Source organism: Scyliorhinus canicula, chromosome 9 (genome assembly GCF_902713615.1).
Source record: "Scyliorhinus canicula chromosome 9, sScyCan1.1, whole genome shotgun sequence".
Classification (NCBI taxonomy): domain Eukaryota; kingdom Metazoa; phylum Chordata; class Chondrichthyes; order Carcharhiniformes; family Scyliorhinidae; genus Scyliorhinus; species Scyliorhinus canicula.
In genome coordinates, this window is record NC_052154.1 from 156,788,614 (window position 1) to 156,810,649 (window position 22,036).

Below are 22,036 nucleotides of genomic sequence, written 5' to 3' on the forward strand. Positions count from 1 at the left end.
AGGGGAGATAAGGATAAATCTTTGAAACAAGCCTACGGGAATATAATGTGGGATTAGTTTGGGGTTGATACAGGGCTATGGACTGACTTGGGGCAGTTGGATTAGTTTGGGTTTGATACAGGGCTATGGACTGACTTGGGCAGTGGGATTAGTTTGGGTTTGATACAGGGCTATGGACTGACTTGGGGCAGTGGGATTAGTTTGGGTTTGATACAGGGCTATGGACTGACTTGGGGCAGTGGGATTAGTTTGGGTTTGATACAGGGCTATGGACTGACTCGGGGCAGAGGGATTAGTTTGGGACTTCTCGGGCAATTAATCGGCAGGTGTTGTTAAAACGTTGTTAAAGTTTCATACAGATAAATTGCTGCGCAACTAATCGACGTGTAAGATCATTTGGAAATTTGGATTCAACACAAATGGAAGATAATAATTGTTCCTGTGAGTTAGGGTGATCGACATACCACTGGCAATTGCCATTGAGAAATTGGATGAAGTGAGTTAGGGTACTTGGATTGTACAGCGCAGAGCGACTTGCTGTGGGCATCATGTTCTTTGAGATAACTACAGTGTGCCACAGATACCAGCTCTGGGCATCTCCAAATATCCTGGAAAATGCAGCTCATAAGATGCATTGATTTACAAAAATAATTGGCGATTCATTTTTTTTTTAGAGGGTCAGAGTTTGTGGACCTAAAGACTAATAGAACATCCATCATCCGACCCCAACTGTACAACAAACATGTCTCTGTCGTCGTCATCATTTTCCTCACCATCATGCCGCTCTATGACACGCTCTTCATTCGCTTCCGGCTCGATATCTTCCTTAAACCACACGGACTTGTAGCCTTCGTCAGACTTCCTCTCTTTGGTGAGGATGGATTTAACCTCCGTGTCAGTATCTGGCGCGCCTAAGGAACCAGAGGCTTTGTGATCCTCCTGGCTTGTGGCAGCAGCTTTGCTCCTTTGGGATACGGGGTCCGTGTGGTTTCCCGAAGATCCTGTTAGATCACTGTTTTCCACTGTCGGGTCGAGGACCGCAGCCAGAGCAACGGATTCTACGACAGGATTATTCAGTGCCGGCCAGCTGGATTTCTGGGCATTTTCCGAAGTCTCTTCCTCCTGGTAGCCTTCATTTGAAAACTGCAACTTGTCATTCTCTGGTGAAAATAAACCTCTGGAAAGCTGCAATGGAGAAAATGTTTCTCGAAATTATTTGATCCCATTTGGTAGTAAAGGATGAGGCAAATGTCAATTATACACATCAATTCCACTTACATAAAGAATACTTTTATGATATCATAGTGCTGGATCTTTATGAATATTACAGGTTATTCCCATTGTGATTGATAGTTGAGATAAGAGGGGGAAAAACAGTACTGCTCTATAAAACCTGCAGACAGTCAGAAACAGGCAGGGAAAATCTGGAACTCTCCCCCTGAAAGATCACTAAATCTTTTATGGGGGGGCGTGTACTGGTATTAAATAATATGGAGCAATGATTGGTAAATGGGCCTGAAGTACAGATCAGCCGTGATCTTATTGAACAGTGGAACAAACTGAAGGGGCTGAATGGCCTCGTCCTGTTCCTTTGCGAGAGACGGCGGTGGCATAATAATAACAATCTTTGTAGGCTTACATTAACACTGCAATGAAGTACTGTGAAAAGCCCCTAGTCACCACACTCTGGCACCTGTTTGGGTACACAGAGGGAGAATTCAGAATGTCCAATTTACCTAACAGGCCCGTCTTTCAGGACCTGTCTTTCGGGACTTTTGGGAGGAAACAGGAGCACCCGGTGGAAACCCACACAGACACGGAGAGAACGTGCAGACTCCACACAGACATCAATCCAAGCCGGAAATCGAACCCGGGTCCCTGGCGCTGTGAAGCAACAGTGCTAACGACTGTGCAACCGTGCCACCCATGGACATGGGTGTAGCTGGCACGCCTGTAGAAGTAGATGTCATGGCTTCAGATGATGTCGCTGAGGAGCAACATGTAGATGAGAATTCGGAGGATGAAACTGCAATGAGAATCACGCAGCTGTGCTACAGCCCAACTTCCCTCAGAGACTGCCTATCAATGAAGGAAGCCATTTGACCCATATTGCCTGTGTGGGTCTTTTTAAGAACTATCTAATTAGCCTCACTCCAGGACACATCGCCCTTTAAATATTTTCCCATCAAATATTTATCAAATTCATTTTTGAAGGTGATTATTGAATCTGCTTCCACTGCCCTTTTAGGCAACGGGTTGCAGATCAAGACAGTTCATTGTGTAAAAAGTTTCCTCATGTCACTTCTGCTGCTTTTGCTAATCACCCTAATTCTGTCTCCTCCTGCCAGTGGATACCATTACTTCCTATTTACTCTACCAAAACAGTCCATGATTTTGAACAACTCTTTGAAATCTTCTCTTAGCTTCTCTGATCTAAGGAGAGCAACCCCAGCTACTCCAGTCTCTACATGTCAACAAAACCCCTCACCCCTGGTACCATTCTGGTCAATCTTCTCTACACTCTCCCTAAGGCCTTGGCAAACTTCCGAAAGTGCAGGTCCCAGAATTCAGCTGAGGTTGAAGCAGTGATTTATAAAGGTTCAGGGGAATCAGGGGGGGAAACTCTCCACAAAGGAAAATGGTTGTGGTGGTTGGAGGTCAATCACTGCAGGAGTTCCACAGGGTAGTCTCCTCGGCCAACCATCTGCAGCTGCTTCATCAATGACCTCCCTTCCATCATAAGGTCAGAAGCAGGGATGTGCGGAGATGACAAATGCAACAAGATCTGGACTATATCCAGGAAAGTTACATTCACGCCACACAAGTGCCAGACAATGACCAGATCCTACAAGAGAGGATCTAACCATCGCCCCATGACATTCACTGGCATTACTATCGCTGAATCCCCACAATCAACATGCTGGCAGTTACCATTGATCAGAAACTGAACTGGAGTAGCGATATTAATACTGTGATTAATAGAGCAGGTCAAAGGCTAGGAATCCTACGGTGAATAACTCAACTACTGTCCCACTAAAAGCCTGTCCACCCTCTACAAGGCACAAGCCAGGAGTGCAATGGAATACTCTCCACTTGCCTGGATGAGCGCAGCTCAAACAACACTCAAGAAGCTCAACATCATCCAGGACAAAGCAGCCGGCTTGATCGCTCCGCTTTCCACAAACATTCAATTCCTCTACGACCGACGAACAGTGGCAGTTGTGTGTACCATCTACAAGATGCACTGCAGTGACTTGCCAAGGTTCCTTAGGCAGCATCTTCCAAAGCCATGACCAGTACCATCTAGAAGGATAAGTGCAGCAGATACCTGGGAACTCCACCACCTGGAGGTTCTCCTCCAAGTCACTCACTACCCCAGCTTGGAACTATATTGCCTTTCCTTCACTGTTGCTGGGTCAAAATCCTAGAATTCCCTCCCTAACAGCACAGTGGTTGATTGCTCCCCTTTCCACAAACTGGACTGCAGCAGTTCAAGATGGCAGCTCACTACCATCTTCTGAAGGGCACCTGGGGATGGGCAATAAATGCGGGCCTAACCAGCGACGGCCACACCCGTAAATTAATTTGAAAGAAATGAATACCTTCCTTGCTTTTGTACGCTGTGCCTATCTTTATAAAGCAAAGGATCCATTTTTAAAAAAGCCCTCTCAACTTGTTAAGTCACCTTCAAAGGTTTGGGTACACGCACACCCCCAGGTCTCTCTGTTCCCTTTAAAATTGTACCATATATTTAAATTGTCTTTCCTCTTTCTTCTACCAAAATGTACCCATTCACAGCTTTCTGCATTAAATGGCATCTGCGATCTCTCTATTTTACCACTCTGTCAAGGTCCTCCTCAAGCCTGTTACCATCCTCCTCATGGTTTACCACATTTCAGAGTTTCGGGTCATCTTGCAAATTATGAATGATGCCCAAATGTCAGTCATCATTGTGTATTAAATCCCCCCAAATCGTATCATGCCCCTCAGAATCTCATTGTCCACTGAATCCATAGAATGCCCACATTGCAGAAGGAGGCCATTTGGTCCAACGAGTATGCATCGACCCTCCAAAAGAGCACCCCACCCAGGCCCACTACCCCTCCCTATCTCTGCAACCCCACCTAACCTGTGGATACTAAGGGGAAATTTAACATGGACAATAGACCTAACCTGCACATCTCTGGACTGTCGGAAGTAACAGGAGCACACGGAGGAAACCCACGCACACACAGAGAGAATGTGGGGTGAAATGCTCCCCTACCTGGTGGGGCGGGGGGTCCCAGCGTAGCGGAGTGGCACCAACCACTCCGGAGTCGGGCCTGCCCAAAGGTGCGGAATTCTCCGCACGTTTAGGGGCTAGTCCCGCTCCAGAGTGGCTCCCGCTCCGCTGATGCCGCCAAAACTGGCGCCAACGGCTTTTTGGCGCTACGCCGCCCAGCGTCGGGCCTGGCCGAAAGGCCTTCGCCGGTCTGCGCATGCACCGGAACGTCTACGGCCGCTGACGTCACCACCGGCGCATGCGCTGTGGAGGGGTTCTCTTCCGCCTCCGCCATGATGGGGGCCATGGCGGCGGCAGAAGAAAAAGAGTGCCCCCACAGCACAGGCCCGCCCGCTGATCGGTGGGCCCCGATCGCGGGCCAGGCCACCGTGGGTGCACCCCCCGGGGTCCAATCGCCCCGCGCCCCCCCAGGACCCCGGGGACCCACTCGCGCCGCCAATCCCGCCGGCACATTTTAAACCACGTCGGCGGGATTGGCCTGTCAGCGGCAGGACTTCGGCCCATCTATGGCCGGAGAATCGCCGCGGGGGCACGCCGATCGGCGGGGCGGGATTTACGTGGCCCCGGGCGATTCCCCGACCCTGCGGGGTGGTCGGAGAATTCCGCCCGTGGAAACTCACCCAGAGCCATAATTGAACAGTGCCACCGTGCTGCCCATCATATCCCCTCATATCCCATCAAATTTCTCCAAATCCTATTTTATCCCATTATGCCCCATTATATCCCATCAAATCCTATCATAGCTCATCAAATCCCATCATATCCCACCAAATCCCATCCTACCCCACCAAATCCCATCCTATTCCATCAAATCTCATCAAATCCCCTCATGTCCCATCAAATCCCATCATATCCCATCAAACTTCATCATATTCCACCAAATCCCATCATATCCAATGAAATCTCATCATATTCCATCAAACCTCATCATATTCTACCAAATCCCATCATATCCAATCATATCCCATCAAATCTCATCAAATCCCCTCATATCCCATCACATTCCATCAAATCCCATCATATCAAATTATATCCCATTATGTCCCACTAAATCCCATCATAAACCTCGACCTCTGGAACTGCCTTTTTTAAAGCTTTGCCTAATCATAAAGTTGGGTTTCTATGTCCACGTAACACACAATTCGGCCACTCACAGCTTTTAACTTTGTCACTGATCCATCAGTTATTTGTTCCCATTCCATGATCCACCGATGCATTTTGTGGAGAAGAATTCCAATGATAACCAAACAAATAATCAGCAGAATGCCTAAGGGGACTCCGAGGGCTGCCATGTGTTTGGCTTCGTATATCAGCCTTGGGTTTACTGCTGGTAAACCTGGAAAACAAAATTTTATTTAAACAGATGGCTTATTGTATATCTGTGACAGCAACTCTTAGATAACGTGTGCGATCTCATGGCCATGTCCCGCCCGAATGGGAGCACGATGTGGCCGGTAATAATAATAATCTTCATTAGTGTCACAAGTAGGCTTACATTAACTCTGCAATGAAGTTACGGTGAGAATCCTCCAGGTGCCAGCAGACGTCGTCCACGGGCATCCCAGCTGACTGTACACCTTGTGAGATCTACCCAGATCTCGCGAGGTGTAGTGATCAGTATCCTGCCAACAATGGGCGTGACCGAGCCTCACACACCTAAGATGGTTTTAAACCTACTTACACCCCCCCCCCCGGCCCCAGGGAGACGCCAGCCAGGCGCTGTTCAGTACTGGTCCACACAAATGTGGACCAGGAGGAATGGCACTGGCGGGGGGGGCTCTCTCGGACGGTCGGAAACCCTTTGGAGGTCAGGGACAGGGCAAGATGGATCCCTGGCCCTCTACTGGAACATGGGTACCTTGGCACTGCCAGGCTGGCACCAGGGGTGTGCATCCTGGGGAAACGCCGAGACACAGCGGTAGAGCATGTAAGGCTAAGCACGTCGAGGATCACCAAGAGGGCACTGGGGGTGGGGAAGTGGAAGGGTGTAGGTAGCAGGTATGGGGAAGGGGAGTGAGCATTGGGGAGAGGGGGAGGGACTGGCGGGGAGAGTGGGGCAGTGGGGGACACTTATGTGAGCGACATTAAATAATCTTCACCACAACCAGTATGACGCCTCTGGGACTTCCTTTCGCAACACGGGCCGGCCCCCAAACCCACCTCCCCAGACATCGGGGTCCTGAACCCCTCGCGCACCCCCCGGTACACTGTGTGCAGGTGATGCGTGTAAGCAAGCAGCATACAGGCAGGGGTCAGACTATGGCATAGAAGCTCAGCTCTCTGCAGGTTGTCATCACTCCCCTGCCCTCAATGGTGACCCGCTGTCAGTGCCGACACAGTCCCAGCACCCTGGATTGATGTAACAAAGGGGGGGGGGGGGGGGGGGGGGGGGGGGGGGGGGCGGTGGGAGGAGGGAAGATGGTGAAGGTGAGGGGGTGCAGAGAGATGGGGGGGGAGGTAGGGGGAGTGAGAAGGAGGGAGGTGGGGATGGGATGGGATGATGGACTAGGCCAGGCCCTATGTGAAGCTGCCGATGATAAGGGCCTCCCTGGCCCTCCGGGCTTGCCGGACCCTCACCGGTACCACCTGTCCTCCAGCCTCCGGCTGGTCCTCCCGTTCCCTGGCACCATTCCTCCAGCCCCTGCTGGTCCGGCGCCAACCACCACAAAGTGGGCGACCTTCCGGGCGATGTACTGCAGGGCAGCACTGGAGTGTTCAAGGCATCGGAACCACATTTTCAGCCGTCTGATGCACCACTCAATGACAGACTGGGTGGCTCATGGGCCTCGTGGTATCGGGTCTTCGCTTTGGTCTCTGGCCTGGGTCTTTAGCCAGGTACCCCTTATCCCCCAAGACCCAACTGGCCATCCTGGGGTGTCCCTCGAAGAGGTCAGGAATATCTGACTGCCCCAGGATGTAACTGCCGTGCATACTCCCTGGGAAGACTGCACAGAAGTGTAAGATCTTCATCTGCTGGTCACACACGAGCTGGATGTTCAGGGAGTGGGACACCTTCCTGTTGATATCGGGCACATTCCGGCACCTGTTCAGGGAGGCTGGTACGGGAATTGAACCCGCGCTGCTGGTCTTGTTCTACATTCCAAGCCAACTGTTTAGCCCACTGTGCTAAACCAGTCCCTAAACCAGATGGGCTGAGCAGCGCAAGGTGACATGCGTGCCATCTAATAGCCTCTGGACCTGAGCCATCCCATCGATGGCGGAGAATGTTGCTACCTGGGCAGCCTGTTGGTCTTGGTCCGTGTCGAAGTTTACGTAGTCGGCTACTCCGGCTAACGGCATCTGTGACCTGTGGGATGCACCTGTGGCTGCACAAGTCCCCGCTCGAGCCCTGGAATGATCCTGAGGCGTAGAAATTCCTGACTGCGGTAACCTTGACGGCCATCGATAGCGGGTATCCTCCTACTCCATGTGGTGCCAAGTCTGCGAGGACATGGCACAGGTGCCGCACCGTCTGCTTGTTGAGGTGGAGACTCCTGCATCATGCACTGTCCGTCATTTGTTCGACGCTTGTACACCTTGCCCGTCGCCGGCCTCCCTCTCTGGGTCTCACCCTCGCCTGATCGGCAACCTGGTCCTCAGTGTGTGGGGCAGGGCCCTGCACATGGGCCGCTGTCTCGAGTCTCCTGTCAACGCTGCTGCTGCCGCTTCCTTCCCTGGCATGCAGTCACCCAGCCTGCCAGTGGCACCACTTGGACAAGTTCCGCGGGGTCCAGAATATCGTCCATGCCGTTTGATATCTGTTCGGAATTGGAGAGGGAGTCAGGCTGACAGCCACCGGTGCCTTCCACCCCGTACCCTCAACTCCCCCCATTGCACTCCTCCTCCCCCCCCCCCCCCCCCACCCAGAAAACCCTGTCCTCTTACCCCCAGCCACAGCGGGGGCCCTAACTCACCAGAACCCAACCCTGCACCCCAGACACCCGCACAAAAAGTTACCTGGACTGGGCACAGGTCCAGGCCTCAAAGCACTCACCCATCCCCCAGCCGTGGACATGTCCCCAGGGCTGGGACCCATCCCATGGGTGTTTGGATGTGGCCGCATTGCCTCCCACAGTGTCCAGGCATCACGGCCTGAATGAATTGCTTTCTCACCATGTTACGATTTCACCTAGTGGCTCTCGTTTTAGGCCATTCCTGCCATTTGACGGCCTCGTCACACTCTCGCTCGAGCGCAATGAGGACACTGAATATGTTGTGAGGCGTGCTCCCTGAGTTTGCCGCTTTGGAGGGGGCGGAGCATCGCAAAGTGGCACCGCCTCTGATTGGTCGGGAATTTTGATTCTCCAGCCGAACGTGATTTCAGCATCCGGAGAATCCAGCTTTTTGTGTCAGCCCATTTTGCCCTCCGTTGAATAGGTTCTCCTGCCACCTGGAGGCTGACACAGGGCGTCCTTCCCAAGAGCAGTGGGCCCTGCGATCACGGTTCACTCTGCAACTGATGCATTATATCCAGTCAATTGTTTCTGTGATGACTGTTAGATTGAACCCATTGATCTCTATTTGTATTACCAACTTTTTTCTATCTTGTTACAAATACTTGGTGCTTTCAATGAAGTGCCTTTAATTGAACGCTTTACAATTTTCACTTGATTTCTTCACTGGCCCACGATTATTATTAAAACTTTTATTCCTTCTTATCAATTCTGCATATATTTACACCAATTGTTACACTGCTCTCTGACATTCACATTTCCTTTAGGTTTATAAATTTACCCTCAGTTTGAAACCTCTGCCTCCTTTTTTATAGTTTAAAGCCCCATCTGTTACCCCGGCTAATCGATTTGCCAGTACAATGGCTGCAGCTCTGTTTAAGTGGGCCCAGTACAACAGCAAGTGAAGGTGAGGATATGAGATCAGCTGGCTTACTTGTTGTTGGTCCTGTTCCTGGTCCGTCGGATGGATTGCCAGATGGATGTATTGACCCTGGAGGCCCAGGATCATTTGTAGTTATTGACCCAGTGATGTGAGGTTTGGTAGCTGTCGGCCCGGTTCCAGGGGGCTTTGCTGTGTCGGATCCTGGGGGTCCTGGAGGGGCCTTTGACGGAGTCGATGCCCCAGTGGTGGTTGGCCCAGTCCCGGGGGGTTTAGGCGGTGGTTTTGGTGTTCCTGTTCCATGAGTTGTTGTTGTTGTTTTCACAGTTGTTGGTGCTGGGTTAAAAATTAGCTCATTTTAGCAGCCAGGAAGTCACAGAATCATAGATCTCATAGAAAGAGGCCTTTCAGCCCATCATATATTCACAACACCCATCACCCACCCTCTTTCCCCATAGCCATGTGACTTCGTTTTCATGGAAACATAGAAAACATAGAAAAAATAGAACCAAAAGGAGGCCATTTGGCCCTTCAAGCCGCTCCACCATTCATCATGGTCATGGTTGATCATCCAACTCAATAGCCTAATCTCGCTTTCCCCCATATCCTTTGACCCCCTTCGCCCTAAGTGCTGTATCTAACTGCTTCTTAAACCATACAATGTTTTGGATTCAATTACTTTCTGTGGTACCGAATTCCACAGGCTCACCACTCTCTGGGTGAAGATATTTCTCCTCATCTCAGTCCTAAATGGTCTACCCCGTATCCTCAGACTATGACCCCTGGTTCTGGACACACCCACCATCGGTAACATCCTTCCTGCATCTACCCTGTCCAGTCCTGTTAGAATTTTATAGGTTTCTGTGAGATCATTCTTCTGAACTCCAGTGAATACAATCCTAGCCGATTCAATCTCTCCTCATATGTCAGTACTGCCATCCCTGGAATCTGTCTGGGAAACCTTCGCTGCACTCCCTCTCTTGTTAAAACATCCTACCAAAGTGAATGACCTCGCATTTATCCAAATTATACTACATCTGCCATTTATTTGCCCACTCGCTCAATTTGTGCAAATCATACTGAAGATTCTCTGCATCCTCCTCACAGCTCACCCTCCCACCCAACTTGGTGTTATCTACAAATTAGGAGATATGACATTTTGTTCCCTCATCTAAATCATTAATATATATTGTGAATAGCTGGGGTCATAGCACCGATCCCTTGCGGTACCCCACTAGTTACTCCCTGCCAATTTGAAAAACACCCGTTAATTCCTACTCTTTGTTTCCTGTCTGCCAACTAGTTTTCTATCCATCTCAATACACTAGCCCCAATCCCATGCGCTTTCATTTTACACGCTAATCTTTTATGCGGGACTTTGTCAAAAGCCTTCTGAAAGTCCAAATAAACCACATCCACTGGCTCCCCCCCATCAACTCTACTAGTTACATCCTCGAAGAATTCAAATAGATTTGTCAAGCATGATTTCCCCTTCTGTTATGGGAGCGGTGTTTTCAGAACCCCAAAATGCACCATGGAGTTCAACCAACCTCTCCCTTTAATGGATTGTTGCTTTTGAAACACACGGCTTGTTCTCCAGGTGTGGTGTTACAATTATGGACACGTGGGTTTTTAAACACAAAACAATGTCTATTCCATGAACTCAATTTAACCTTTTAAATAAACATTGGATCACTTAACACCCCTTACTTCAAAGATAACCCCGAAAACAATACAACACTAAATAATCCTTCAGTTGTTCCTTTAAACATCCAAGAGACTTAACACCTTTAAATAGAAACACATCAGGTTAAAGACATTACTATTATGAGTTTAAATCACCCAAATAATTCAGAGATAGTCTTTCATGGCAGAGATCACAGCAGATCCAGCTCACTGCAAACACAGACACACCCAAGCTCTTTTTCTCAAAACTGCTTTCTGCTTTCAAACAGCTCACAGCAAACCAGCCAAGCACTTTTCAGCTGCTCTCTCTCAAAACTGAAACTAAAAGCAGACGTGAGCTCAGCTCCCCCCACCCTCTGACATCACTTCAGTAATATGCGCTGCTCCATTTCTTAAAGGTACATTGCATAAACATTCATTTCTTAAAGGTACTCTCACATGACGCTTCATAAATCCATGCTGACTCTGTCCAATTCTGCATTGTTTTCTAAGCGCTCTGCTGTAAAATCTTTGATAATGGATTCAAGAATTTTCCCCACTACTGATGTCAGGCTTACTGGTCTATTATTCGTTGCATTCTCTCTCCCTCCCTTTTTTAAAATAGTGGAGTTACATTAGTTACCATCCAATCTGCAGGAACTGTTCCGCAGTCTATAGAATCCTGGAAGATGACCACCAATGCAGCCACTATTTCTAGAACTATCTCCTTCAGTACCCTGGGATGTACATTATCAAGCCCAGGGGATTTATCAGCCTTCAATCCCATCAATTTCCCCAACACCATTTCTCTGCTAATATTTATCACTTTCAGTTCCTCCATCTCACTAAACCCTAAATTCAACCATCATTTCTGTGTCCTCATTTGTGAAGACAGAACCAAAGTATGTATTTAGCTGCTCAGCCATTTCTTTGTCCCCTAGAATATATTCCCCTGTTTCTGATTGTAAGGGACCTACATTTGTCTTCACTAATTGTTTTCTCTTCACATACCTATAGAAACTTTTACAATCATTTTTTATGTTCCCTGCAAGCTTACTTTTGTACTCTATTTTCCCCTTCTTAATCAATCACTTGGTCCTTTGTTGAATTCTAATCAGCTCCCAATCCTCAGACCTGTTGTTTTTCTTGGCCAATTTGTATGCTACGTCCTTGGATCAAATACTATCCTGAACTTCCTTTGTAAACTATGGATTGGCCACCATTCCGGTTTTGCTTATTTGCCAGACAGGAATAAACAATTGTTGCAGTTCCCCCATGTGCTCTTTGTATGTTTGCTATTGCCTATCCACTGTCATCCCTTGAAGTAACTTTCCCCAATTGGTTATCGCCAACTCACGTCTCATTTTATCGTAGTTTCCTTTGTTAAGATGCAGGACATTAGTCTCAGAATCAACTACTTCACTCTCCACCTTGATGAAAAATTCTAACATATTATGGTCGCTCATCCCCAAGGGGTCTCGCTCAACTAGATTGACAATGATTCCGTTCTCATCACACAACATCCAGTCTGGCATGACCTGTTCTCTAGTTGGCTCCTCAACGTATTGATCCACATAAACATCCTGCATACACTCCAGGAATTCCTCCTCTATGGCATTGTGACAAATTTGATTCTCCCAATCTATATGCAAATTAAAATCATCTATAATTACAGTTGTTCCTTTATCACATGCATCTCTAACTTCCTGTTTAATACCATTCCCAACAATACTACTGCAGTTTTGGGGTGTATGTATGATGCCCAACATTTTTTGCCCCTTGCTGTTTCTCAGCTCTACCCATACAGATTCCGCATTGTTGGAGCTAACATCCTCCCTCACTATTGTATTAATTTACTCCTTGACCAGCAATGCAATCCCACCACTTTTCCTTTTGTCTGTTTTTCTTAAATACGGAACACCCATGGGCATTCAGTTCCCATCGTGGGTCACCCTGCAGCTGGTCACCCTGCAGCCACGTCTCCGTAATCCCGACTATATCATACCCGTTCACGCCTATTTGTGCGGGTATTGCAAATGCTCAGTGCATTAAGGCACAAAGCCATTAAACTTGTCTTTTTAACATTACTAGTCCCATTTCCAATATGTTTCACTGCGGCCCTGTTTGAATCTGGCTCTTGGTTTATCTGCCTATCACTTTCCTTATTCCTCTTTCTGTCTTTTATTTTTGTCCTTATTTCCTCCTCCTTTGACTCCTTGCATAGGTTCCCCCCCCACGCCCCCCCCCCCCCCCCCCCCCGCCATATTAGTTTAAACCCTCTCCAACTGCTCTAGCAAATATTCCCCGTATATAGGGCACAGTCCCAGTCATGCCCAGGTGTAACTCGCCCAGTTTGTACTGGTCCCAGCTCCCCCAGAACTGATCCCAATCCCCAGGAATCTGAACCCCACCCACTCACACCATGGGCGTGATTCTCCGAAATGGAGACAATGTCCCGACGCCGGAGTGAAAACCGGAGTGTTTCACTCCGATGTCGGAGACCGCTCGCAGCCCCCTATCCTCCCGCCCCCGGGGGGCTAGGAGCAGCGTCGCGTATTTTATGTGCGCTGGGCCTTGGTGACGCGTAAAAAGCGGCGTATAAATGACGTCGCCGGCGTTGCATAAATGAAGTCACCTGCGCATGCACGGTTGCCGTCCTCCCCAAGACCGCCCCGCAAGAAGATGGCGGATGGATCTTGCGGGGATGTGGAGGAAAGGAGCTCCTCCTTCAGAGAGATTGGCCCGCCGATTGGTGGGCCCCAATCGCGGGCCAGACCCCATTGGAGGCACCCCCCCCCCCGGTGAAGGAACCCCCCTTCCCCCCCCACAGGCCGCAACCCCCCCCAGCGTTCCCGCACTGTTCCCGCCGGCAGCGAACAGGTGTGGATGGCGCCGGCGGGAACCTGTCGGGTCGGAGCGACTGCTTGGCCCATCCGGGCTGGAGAATGGCGGGGTACCGGAGAATCACCGTTTTCAGTGACTCGGGCGATTCTCCGGCTGGTGCGGCGCAGAACTCGACGGGGCCGTTCTCGCCGGTTGGGACAATGGCGGGACGACGTCGCGCGATTAAATGGCGCGGCCGGCAATTCTCCCAATCGGCGCGGCCTCGAAGAATCGCGCCCCAATTCTTCAGACACGTATTTATCCAGTATATCCTGCTATTTCGATTCTAGCATGTGGCATTGGTAGTAATCCTGAGGTCACTGCCTTAGAGGTCCGGCTTCTCAACTTTCTTCCTAACTCCTCATATTCTGCTTTTAGGACCTTATCCATTTTTTAAAGTATGTTGTTGGTACCAATGTCTACCACGACCACTGGCTGTATGCCCTCCCGCTCAAGAATGTTTTGTAACTGCTCCATGAGATCCTTAACCCTAGCACCAGGGAGGCAACATACTATCCTGGACTTGTTTGTGGCCACAGAAATGCCTATCTATTCCCCTTACAATTGAATCCCGATAACTATTGCATTCTCACACCTTTTTATTCCTCCCCTCTGTAAGCACCAACCGTGGTGCAACTTTGAGGATACAGCTGGGCATTGCCAGGTAGGTCATTGAGTCCTGGATATTGGACGCATAGTGACTAGAATGTCCCTCGAGATGTTTTGAGGATGGGAAAGGTGCTAGATGGATGTAAGTTGCATAAGAATCATAGAATCCCCACAGTGCCGAAGGAAGCCATTCGGCCCATCGCATCTGCACTGACTCTTCGAATGAGCACTCTACCCACATCCACTCCCCTGTCCACCCCACCCTATCCCCTTAACCCCATAGCCTAACCTGCATATCCCTGGACACTAAGGGCCAATTTAGCATGGCCAATCCACCTAACCTGCACATCATTGGACTGTGGGGTGAAACCAGAGCATATGGAGGAAACCCTCACAGGCCGCAGAGAACGTACAGACTCCACACAGTCATCAAAGGCTGGAATTTAAACCGGATCCATGGTGCTGTGAAGCAGCAGTGCTAACCACTGTGCCACCGTGCCGCCCTGTGTCGCCATATTCTTTCTATGATGGACCACAAGAAAGTGTCATTTTTTACCAGAAGTGTGATTATTTTCCAAAAACGGACTGCTATTATTTTCATTCTCGCCAGGGATAGATATTTGAAAGATGTTTTCAGCCACTGTTCTGGTTGATACACTGTAGTTGGCAGCCTTGAGTAGAATGAGATTAGTTCCTGTGTGGGCATAATGGATAGCTCATCCCCTGGTGGACTTGCTAGAGAGGGGCACCAGCACAGTTCATTGTATCACAGAGAAGAGAGCATACCAGTCCAATGAGCAAGAAGGATTTGTGGGTACATTAGGTGCAATTATTTCTATGGGCTATTGGAGAGGCTCCCAATAGTTTCACAGTCAAATCATCCAGGTGTTTGATGGGATGCTGCTAAACGATTGATGGAGCATAGAACAGAATTAGGCAGAGACAGGAACTCAGAGTTTTATCGTACATTGAAAAACATTTCCTGAGCAACAAGCAGAATGAATCAGAGGCTAAAGTACAGCCAGAATGGTGGGACAAATGTCAAGAGGGATAATGATTAATCGGGGCTCTCTGATCAGACTGCAGCTCTGGGACCATTTCTGGTCAGCATGAAACAAGGGAAATAGTCCACTGCTGGATCCAGTGCAGAGGGAAGCAGTGTGCCTGATTTCCAGTCTGAGCTATCAGAGAAAGACATTGGCTATAACAATTGGAAAGTGGGATGATCTTACAGAAGGATTGTTAAGGATAATGTGAAAGCTAAGCCTGACAATCGCCAGGCAGGAATGTTCCCTTCCAGTCGGGGAACACTTCAGCAGTCAAGGGCATTCAGCCTCTGATCTCCGGGTAAGCGTTCTCCAAGGCAGCCTTCAGGACGCGCGACAATGAGGAATTGCTGAGCAGAAACTTATAGCCACGTTCCGCACACATGAGTACGTCCTCAACCGGGACCTGGATTCATGTCGCATTACATTCACCCCTCACCATCTGGCCTGGGCTTGCGAAATTCTACCAACTGTCCTGGCTTGAGTCAATTCACACCTCTTTAACCTGGGGTTACCCGTCTCTCTGGATCTGTAAAGACTTAATTACCTGCAAATGCTCGCATTCAAAGTATCGTCTTGCATCTTTGACTTTGTCTATATATATGTTTCTGGAACATACCTCTCCATTCACCTGAGGAAGGAGCTGTGCTCCGAAAGCTAGTGATTGAATCAAACCTGTTGGACTTTAACCTGATGTTGTAAGACTTCTTACTGTGCTCACCCCAGTCCAACGCCGGCATCTCCACATCCTGGCTACCATCCTTATAGGCAGCGAGGTCCAGGTTATTCCCGCTTGCTACATAAGATAGGTTCTCCTCACATTCCCACTGGATCATGTGCCCAAAATTCACGTGCCCAAAACCTTAAATCTGTGCCCTCATGGTCCTTCTACCTCCAACTAATGGGAAATGCTTTTCTTTGTCTACCTTTTGCAAACCGTAATAATCTTGTACACCTCGGTCAAATGTTTTTTATTCTAAGGAGAGAGAACAGACCCAGCTTCTTCAAACTAACCTTGTAACTAAAATCCCACATCCCCGGCATCATTTGGGTAAATTTACCATGCACCAGAGAAGAGAGAGACGAGAACAGTAAGATGAGAGAGTGGACAAGAATTAAAATAAATGCAGAGGTTTTTCAGTGTGGTCACCGATGATCAGTAAGTGTAAGATGGTGTGGAGTTGACATGGTGGGAGACCAGTTGGCTTACTTGTCGTTGGTCCAGTTCCTGATCCATCGGGTGGATTGCCGGATGGAGGTATTGACCCCGGAGGCCCAGGATCATTTGTACTTGTTGACCCAGTGACGTGAGGTTTGGTAGCTGTCGGCCCAGTTCCAGGGGGCTTTGCTGTGGTGGATCCTGGGGGTCCTGGAGGGGCCTTTGACGGAGTCGATGCCCCAGTGGTGGTTGGCCCAGTCCCGGGAGGTTTAGGCGGTGGTTTTGGTGTTCCTGTTCCATGAGTTGTTGTTGTTGTTTTCACAGTTGTTGGTGCTGAGTTAAAAAGTAGCTCATTTTAGGAAATTACAGAACCATAGATCTCATAGAAAGAGGCGTTTCAGCCCATCGTATCAGCACCAGCCCTTTGAAAGAGCTTAGTTGTCCCCCTGTAGGCCCCACCCTGCTCTTTCCCTATGGCCATGTGACTTTTTTTTCCTTTGAGGATTTAGCTGGACATTGCCACAAGGTCATTGAGACACATTAGATATTGGACACAGTGACTATAATGTGCCTTGAGATGTTTTGAGGATGTGAAAGACGCTAGATGAATGCAAGTTGTAAAAGATTCACAGAATCCCTAAAGTACAGAAGGAGGCCATTCGGCCCATCGCGTCTGCACCGACCCTTCGAATGAGCACTCTACCCATGTCCACTCAGCTGCCCACCCCTCCCTATCCCCGTAACCCATAACCTAACCTGCACATCCCTGGACACTAAGGGACAATTTAGCATGGCCAATCCACCTAACCTGCACATTTTTGGACTGTGGGAGGAAACTGGAACACCCGGAGGAAAGCCACGCGGACACAGGGCGGACGTGCAGACTCCGCACAGACAGTGACCCAAAGCTGGAATTGAACCCGGATCCCTGGCGCTGTGAGGCAGCAGTGCTAAACAAACCACGAGAAGATGTCTTATAATACCAAAAGTGCAAATGTAGCCTAATATCGATCCGCTTTCTGGTATTATATAATTCTAGCCAGGCACAGATATTCAAAAGAACTATTCTGGATGCTCACTGTAGTTGGCAGCCTTGAGTAGAATGAGATTAGTTCCTGTGGGGGCAGAATGGGTAGCTCACCCCCTGGTGGACTTGCTAGAGAGGGACACCAGCACAGTTCCTTGTATCACAGAGAAGAGAGAGCATACCAATCCAATGAGCAAGAAGGATTTGTGGGTACATTAGGTGCAATTATTTCTATGGGCTATTGGAGAGGCTGCCAATAGTTTCACAGTCAAATAATCCAGGTGGTTGATGGGATGCTGCTAAACGATTGGTGGAGCAGAGAACAGAATTAGGCAGGGACAGGAACTCAGAGATTTATCGCACATTGAAAAACATTTCCTGAGCAACAAGCAGAATGAATCAGAGGCTAAAGTACAGCCAGAATGGTGGGACAAATGTCAAGAGGGATAATGATTAATCGGGGCTCTCTGATCAGACTGCAGCTCTGGGACCATTTCTGGTCAGCATGAAACAAGGGAAATAGTCCACTGCTGGAGCCAGTGCAGAGGGAAGCATTGTGCCTGATTTCCAGTCTGAGCTATCAGAGAAAGACATTGGCTATAACAATTGGAAAGTGGGGTGATCTTACAGAAGGATATATCATTGTTAAGGATAATGTGGAAGCTAAGCCAGAATTTTACTTCAAAGTATGGGTGGAGCACAAGCTCAACTGGTGAAGAATGATTAAAAGACTGATGTTAGCAAGTTGATAGAGAGACAGAGTGATCAACGTGTGTAATAATAAAATTTAAAAAAAAAATTAAACTCCCATAAAGAACTAAAAGCAAAGATCCTCAAGAAGTAATTGGATACTGCAACTGAGAGATCAGGATCCCTCAAAATGATGATTTAAGATGGGCCGAATGGCCTCCCCCCTCCATTGCTAACCCGGACTCTCTCCTTCTGATGTCTCTTTGTCCTAAGCTCTTCAATCAGTCACCTCTAACAGCGTCCAACAACCCCTCTATAGCGAATTATGAGGGTAGCACGGTAGCACAGTATTTAGCACTATGGCTTCACAGCGCCAGGGTCCCAGGTTCGATTCCCGGCTTGGGTCACAGTCTGTGCAGTCTGCACGTTCTTCCCGTGTCTGCATGGGTTTCCTCCGGGTGCTCCGGTTTCCTCCCACAAGTCCCGAAAGATGTGCAATTAGGTAATTCTGATTTCTCCCTCTGTGTACCCGAACAGGCACCAGAATGTGGCGACTAGGGGCTTTTCACAGTAACTTCATTGCAGTGTTAATGTAAGCTTACTTGTGACAATAAAGATTATTAAAAAAAGGGGGGAAGAAAGAACCATTTGTGCCAACAAGCACATTGCACACCACACCCTATCAGAGGCCATTTGGCCCATTGCACCGGTGCTGTCTCTTTGGAAGAATTTTCCAATTAATTCCACGAATGGGAACTTGGAATCAGGAAAATAATAACAACCTGCATTCCTACAGCATCTTTAACAAAATAAAATATCCCATGGACTATAATCAGCCAAATCAGGTGATTGAAAGTCTGGTGAAGGTGGTTGGGAAGATGGTACATAGTGCCTGTGTACCGATGGTGGAGGGACAGGATGTTTAGGTGGGGAATGAGGCGCTGGTCAAATGGGCTGCCTTCCCAGCGAGTAAGGAAGGTAATGCTTGAGCAGAGTCGGGGAGAGGGCGGGCTGGCGCTGCCAAATTTTAGAAACTATTACTGGGCAGCGAATATAGCTATGATCAGGAAGTGGGTGGTGGGGGAGGGGTCGGTATGGGAGCGTATGGAGGAGGCTTCATGCAAGGGCACCAGTCTGGGGGCGTTGGTAACTGCGTCTCTGCCGTTCCCGCTGGCACGGTACTCCACCAGCCCTGTGGCGGTGGCAGCCCCGAGAGTCTGGGGGCAATGGAGGAGACATGTGGGAGCATCGGTCTGGTCCCCAATCTGTAATAATCACCGGTTTGCCCCGGGAAGTATGGATGGGGGGTTCTGGATATGGCGGAGAGCGGGGATTGAGAGAATGGGGGATATGTTTATAGAGGGGAGCTTTCCGAGCATGAGGGCGCTGGAGGAGAAGTTTGGGTTGGCGAGGGGAAACAAATTCAGGTATCTGCAGATGCAGGGCTTCCTACGTAAACAGGTGTCAACCTTCCCGCTCCTACCGCTAAGGGGGATTCAGGACAGGGTAGCTTCCAAAGGGTGGGTGCGAGAAGGGATCGATACAATTTAAGGTCATTCATCGGGCTCACATGACTGTGGCCCAGATGAGCAGATTCTTTCAGGTGGAAGACGGGTGTGCAAAATGTGCGGGAGGACCAGCGAACCATGTCCACATGTTCTGGGCATGTCCGAAGTTTAGGGGATTTTGGCCGGGGTTTGCAGATGTCATGTCCACGGTGTTAAAAGCAAGGGTGGCGCACTGAGTCCAGGGGTGGCGATTTTCAGGGTGTCGGAAGACCTGGGAATCCAGGAGGAGAAAGAGGCAGACGTTCTGGCCTTTGCTTCCCTGGTAGCCCGGAGATGGATACTATTAGCTTGGAGGGACTCAAAGCCCCCGAAGTCGGAGACCTGGCTATTGGACATGGCTAGCTTTCTCTGTTTGGAGAAAATCAAGTTCACCTTGAGAGGGTCGCCTTGAGAAGCCCGGAGGTGGCAAACATTCGTCGACTTCATCGCGGAAAATTAATCGTCAGCAGACGGGGGTGGGGTTAGTTTAGCTTAGAGTAGGGGGTTAATAAAGGTGGGACCTGTAAGGGAGGGAGACAGCTTTTGCACTGTGCTTATAGTTTCATGTACATTGTTTACTGTGTTGTTGTTATAATACCAAAAAATACCTCAATAAAATGTTTATTAAAAAAAAATGGACTGCCTTATCCTGGATAGTGGGGCGAATATAGAATAACCCCCTGAGTCATCGTTAGTCTGACAGAAAATTGGAACAAGACACTCAGCAGCAGTATCAGCAGAAATGACATTAATTTCTATTGTATATCAGACATGTGCCCACAAAATATAAAGATAGAAGTAGAATTAAAAATGCACTAATATTAAAGTTATCAAAGCTGAATGGGAAAACATTTCACTGATTAATAGAAAGGAGATGAAGGCGACAAAGAAGGAATAGATTATTTATCTCCTCAAACCTCTACTGCTGTTCATAAAGATCACAGCTGATCTTTGACCTCATAATTCCCACCTTTGCCTCATATCCCTTGTTACCTTTAGTTTAAAAAAAAAATCATTCATACAGTTCTGGAATCATTATGGCACAGAATGGAGGCCATTTAGCCCATCAATTCCCTGATAGCTCTCTGCCGAACAATCCAGTCAGTCCCATTCTTCCAATCCATCCTCCTCAATGTTCATCCAATTTCCTTTTGAAATCATTCACCATCTCCGCTTCCACCATCTTTATAGACAGCGAGGTCCAGGTTATTCCCCCCTGCTGCATAAGAAAGGTTCTCCTCACATTCCCACTGTGTCACGGGCTCAAAACCTTAAAACTGTGTCCTCCTGGTCCTTGTACCACTAACTAATGGCAAATGCTTTTCTTTGTCTACCTTTTGCAAACCGTAATAATCTTGTACACCTCGGTCAAATCTCTTTCACTCTAAGGAGAGAGAACAGACCCAGCTTCTTCAAACTAGCCTTGTATCTAAAATCCCACATCCCCGGCATCATTTGGGTAAATTTACCATGCACCAGAGAAGAGAGAGGCGAGAACAGTAAGATGAGAGAGTGGACAAGAATTAAAATAAATGCAGAGGTTTTTCAGTGTGGTCACCGATGATCAGTAAGTGTAAGATGGTGTGGAGTTGACATGGTGGGAGACCAGTTGGCTTACTTGTCGTTGGTCCAGTTCCTGGTCCATCGGGTGGATTGCCGGATGGAGGTATTGACCCCGGAGGCCCAGGATCATTTGTACTTGTTGACCCAGTGACGTGAGGTTTGGTAGCTGTCGGCCCGGTTCCAGGGGGCTTTGCTGTGGTGGATCCTGGGGGTCCTGGAGGGGCCTTTGACGGAGTCGATGCCCCAGTGGTGGTTGGCCCAGTCCCGGGAGGTTTAGGCGGTGGTTTTGGTGTTCCTGTTCCATGAGTTGTTGTTGTTGTTTTCACAGTTGTTGGTGCTGGGTTAAAAATTAGCTCATTTTAGCGGCCAGGAAATTACAGAATCATAGATCTCATAGAAAGAGGCCTTTCAGCCCATCATATCTGTGCCAGCTCTTTGAAAGATCTTATTTGCCTTCACAATACCTATCACCTGCCCCCTGCCACCCTGTTCTTTCCCATAGTCTTGCAAATTCTTTTTTCTTCGAGGATTTAGCTGACTCTTTGAAAGAGCTATCAAATTAGTTCGACTCTCCCATTCTTTCCCCACAGCATTGTGATTTTTTTTTCCTTCTGAAGTATTTATCCAATTATCTTTATTTTAAAAATAACTTTTATTGAAATTTTTTGAAAAATATATATCAACAAAACAATACAATAATAACAATAACAATAATAATAATAAACACCTCCC

At 48.4% G+C, this 22,036-nt stretch overlaps 1 protein-coding gene across 1 annotated transcript in view; it reads right to left on the reverse strand.

Moving 5' to 3' along the window:
• Window positions 1-239: 239 nt before the first annotated feature.
• LOC119970951 (cadherin-related family member 5-like) overlaps window positions 240-22,036 on the reverse strand; it is a 114,779-nt gene continuing 92,982 nt past the window's right edge. Inside the window, exons 14-18 of the mRNA XM_038806062.1 lie at window positions 21,360-21,641; window positions 16,529-16,810; window positions 9,170-9,451; window positions 5,437-5,618; window positions 240-1,185 (exon numbers count right to left, since the gene is read on the reverse strand). Coding sequence (XP_038661990.1) covers window positions 694-1,185; window positions 5,437-5,618; window positions 9,170-9,451; window positions 16,529-16,810; window positions 21,360-21,641 — 1,520 coding nt within the window. The 3' untranslated portion in view covers window positions 240-693. The remainder of the gene's footprint in view (window positions 1,186-5,436; window positions 5,619-9,169; window positions 9,452-16,528; window positions 16,811-21,359; window positions 21,642-22,036) is intronic.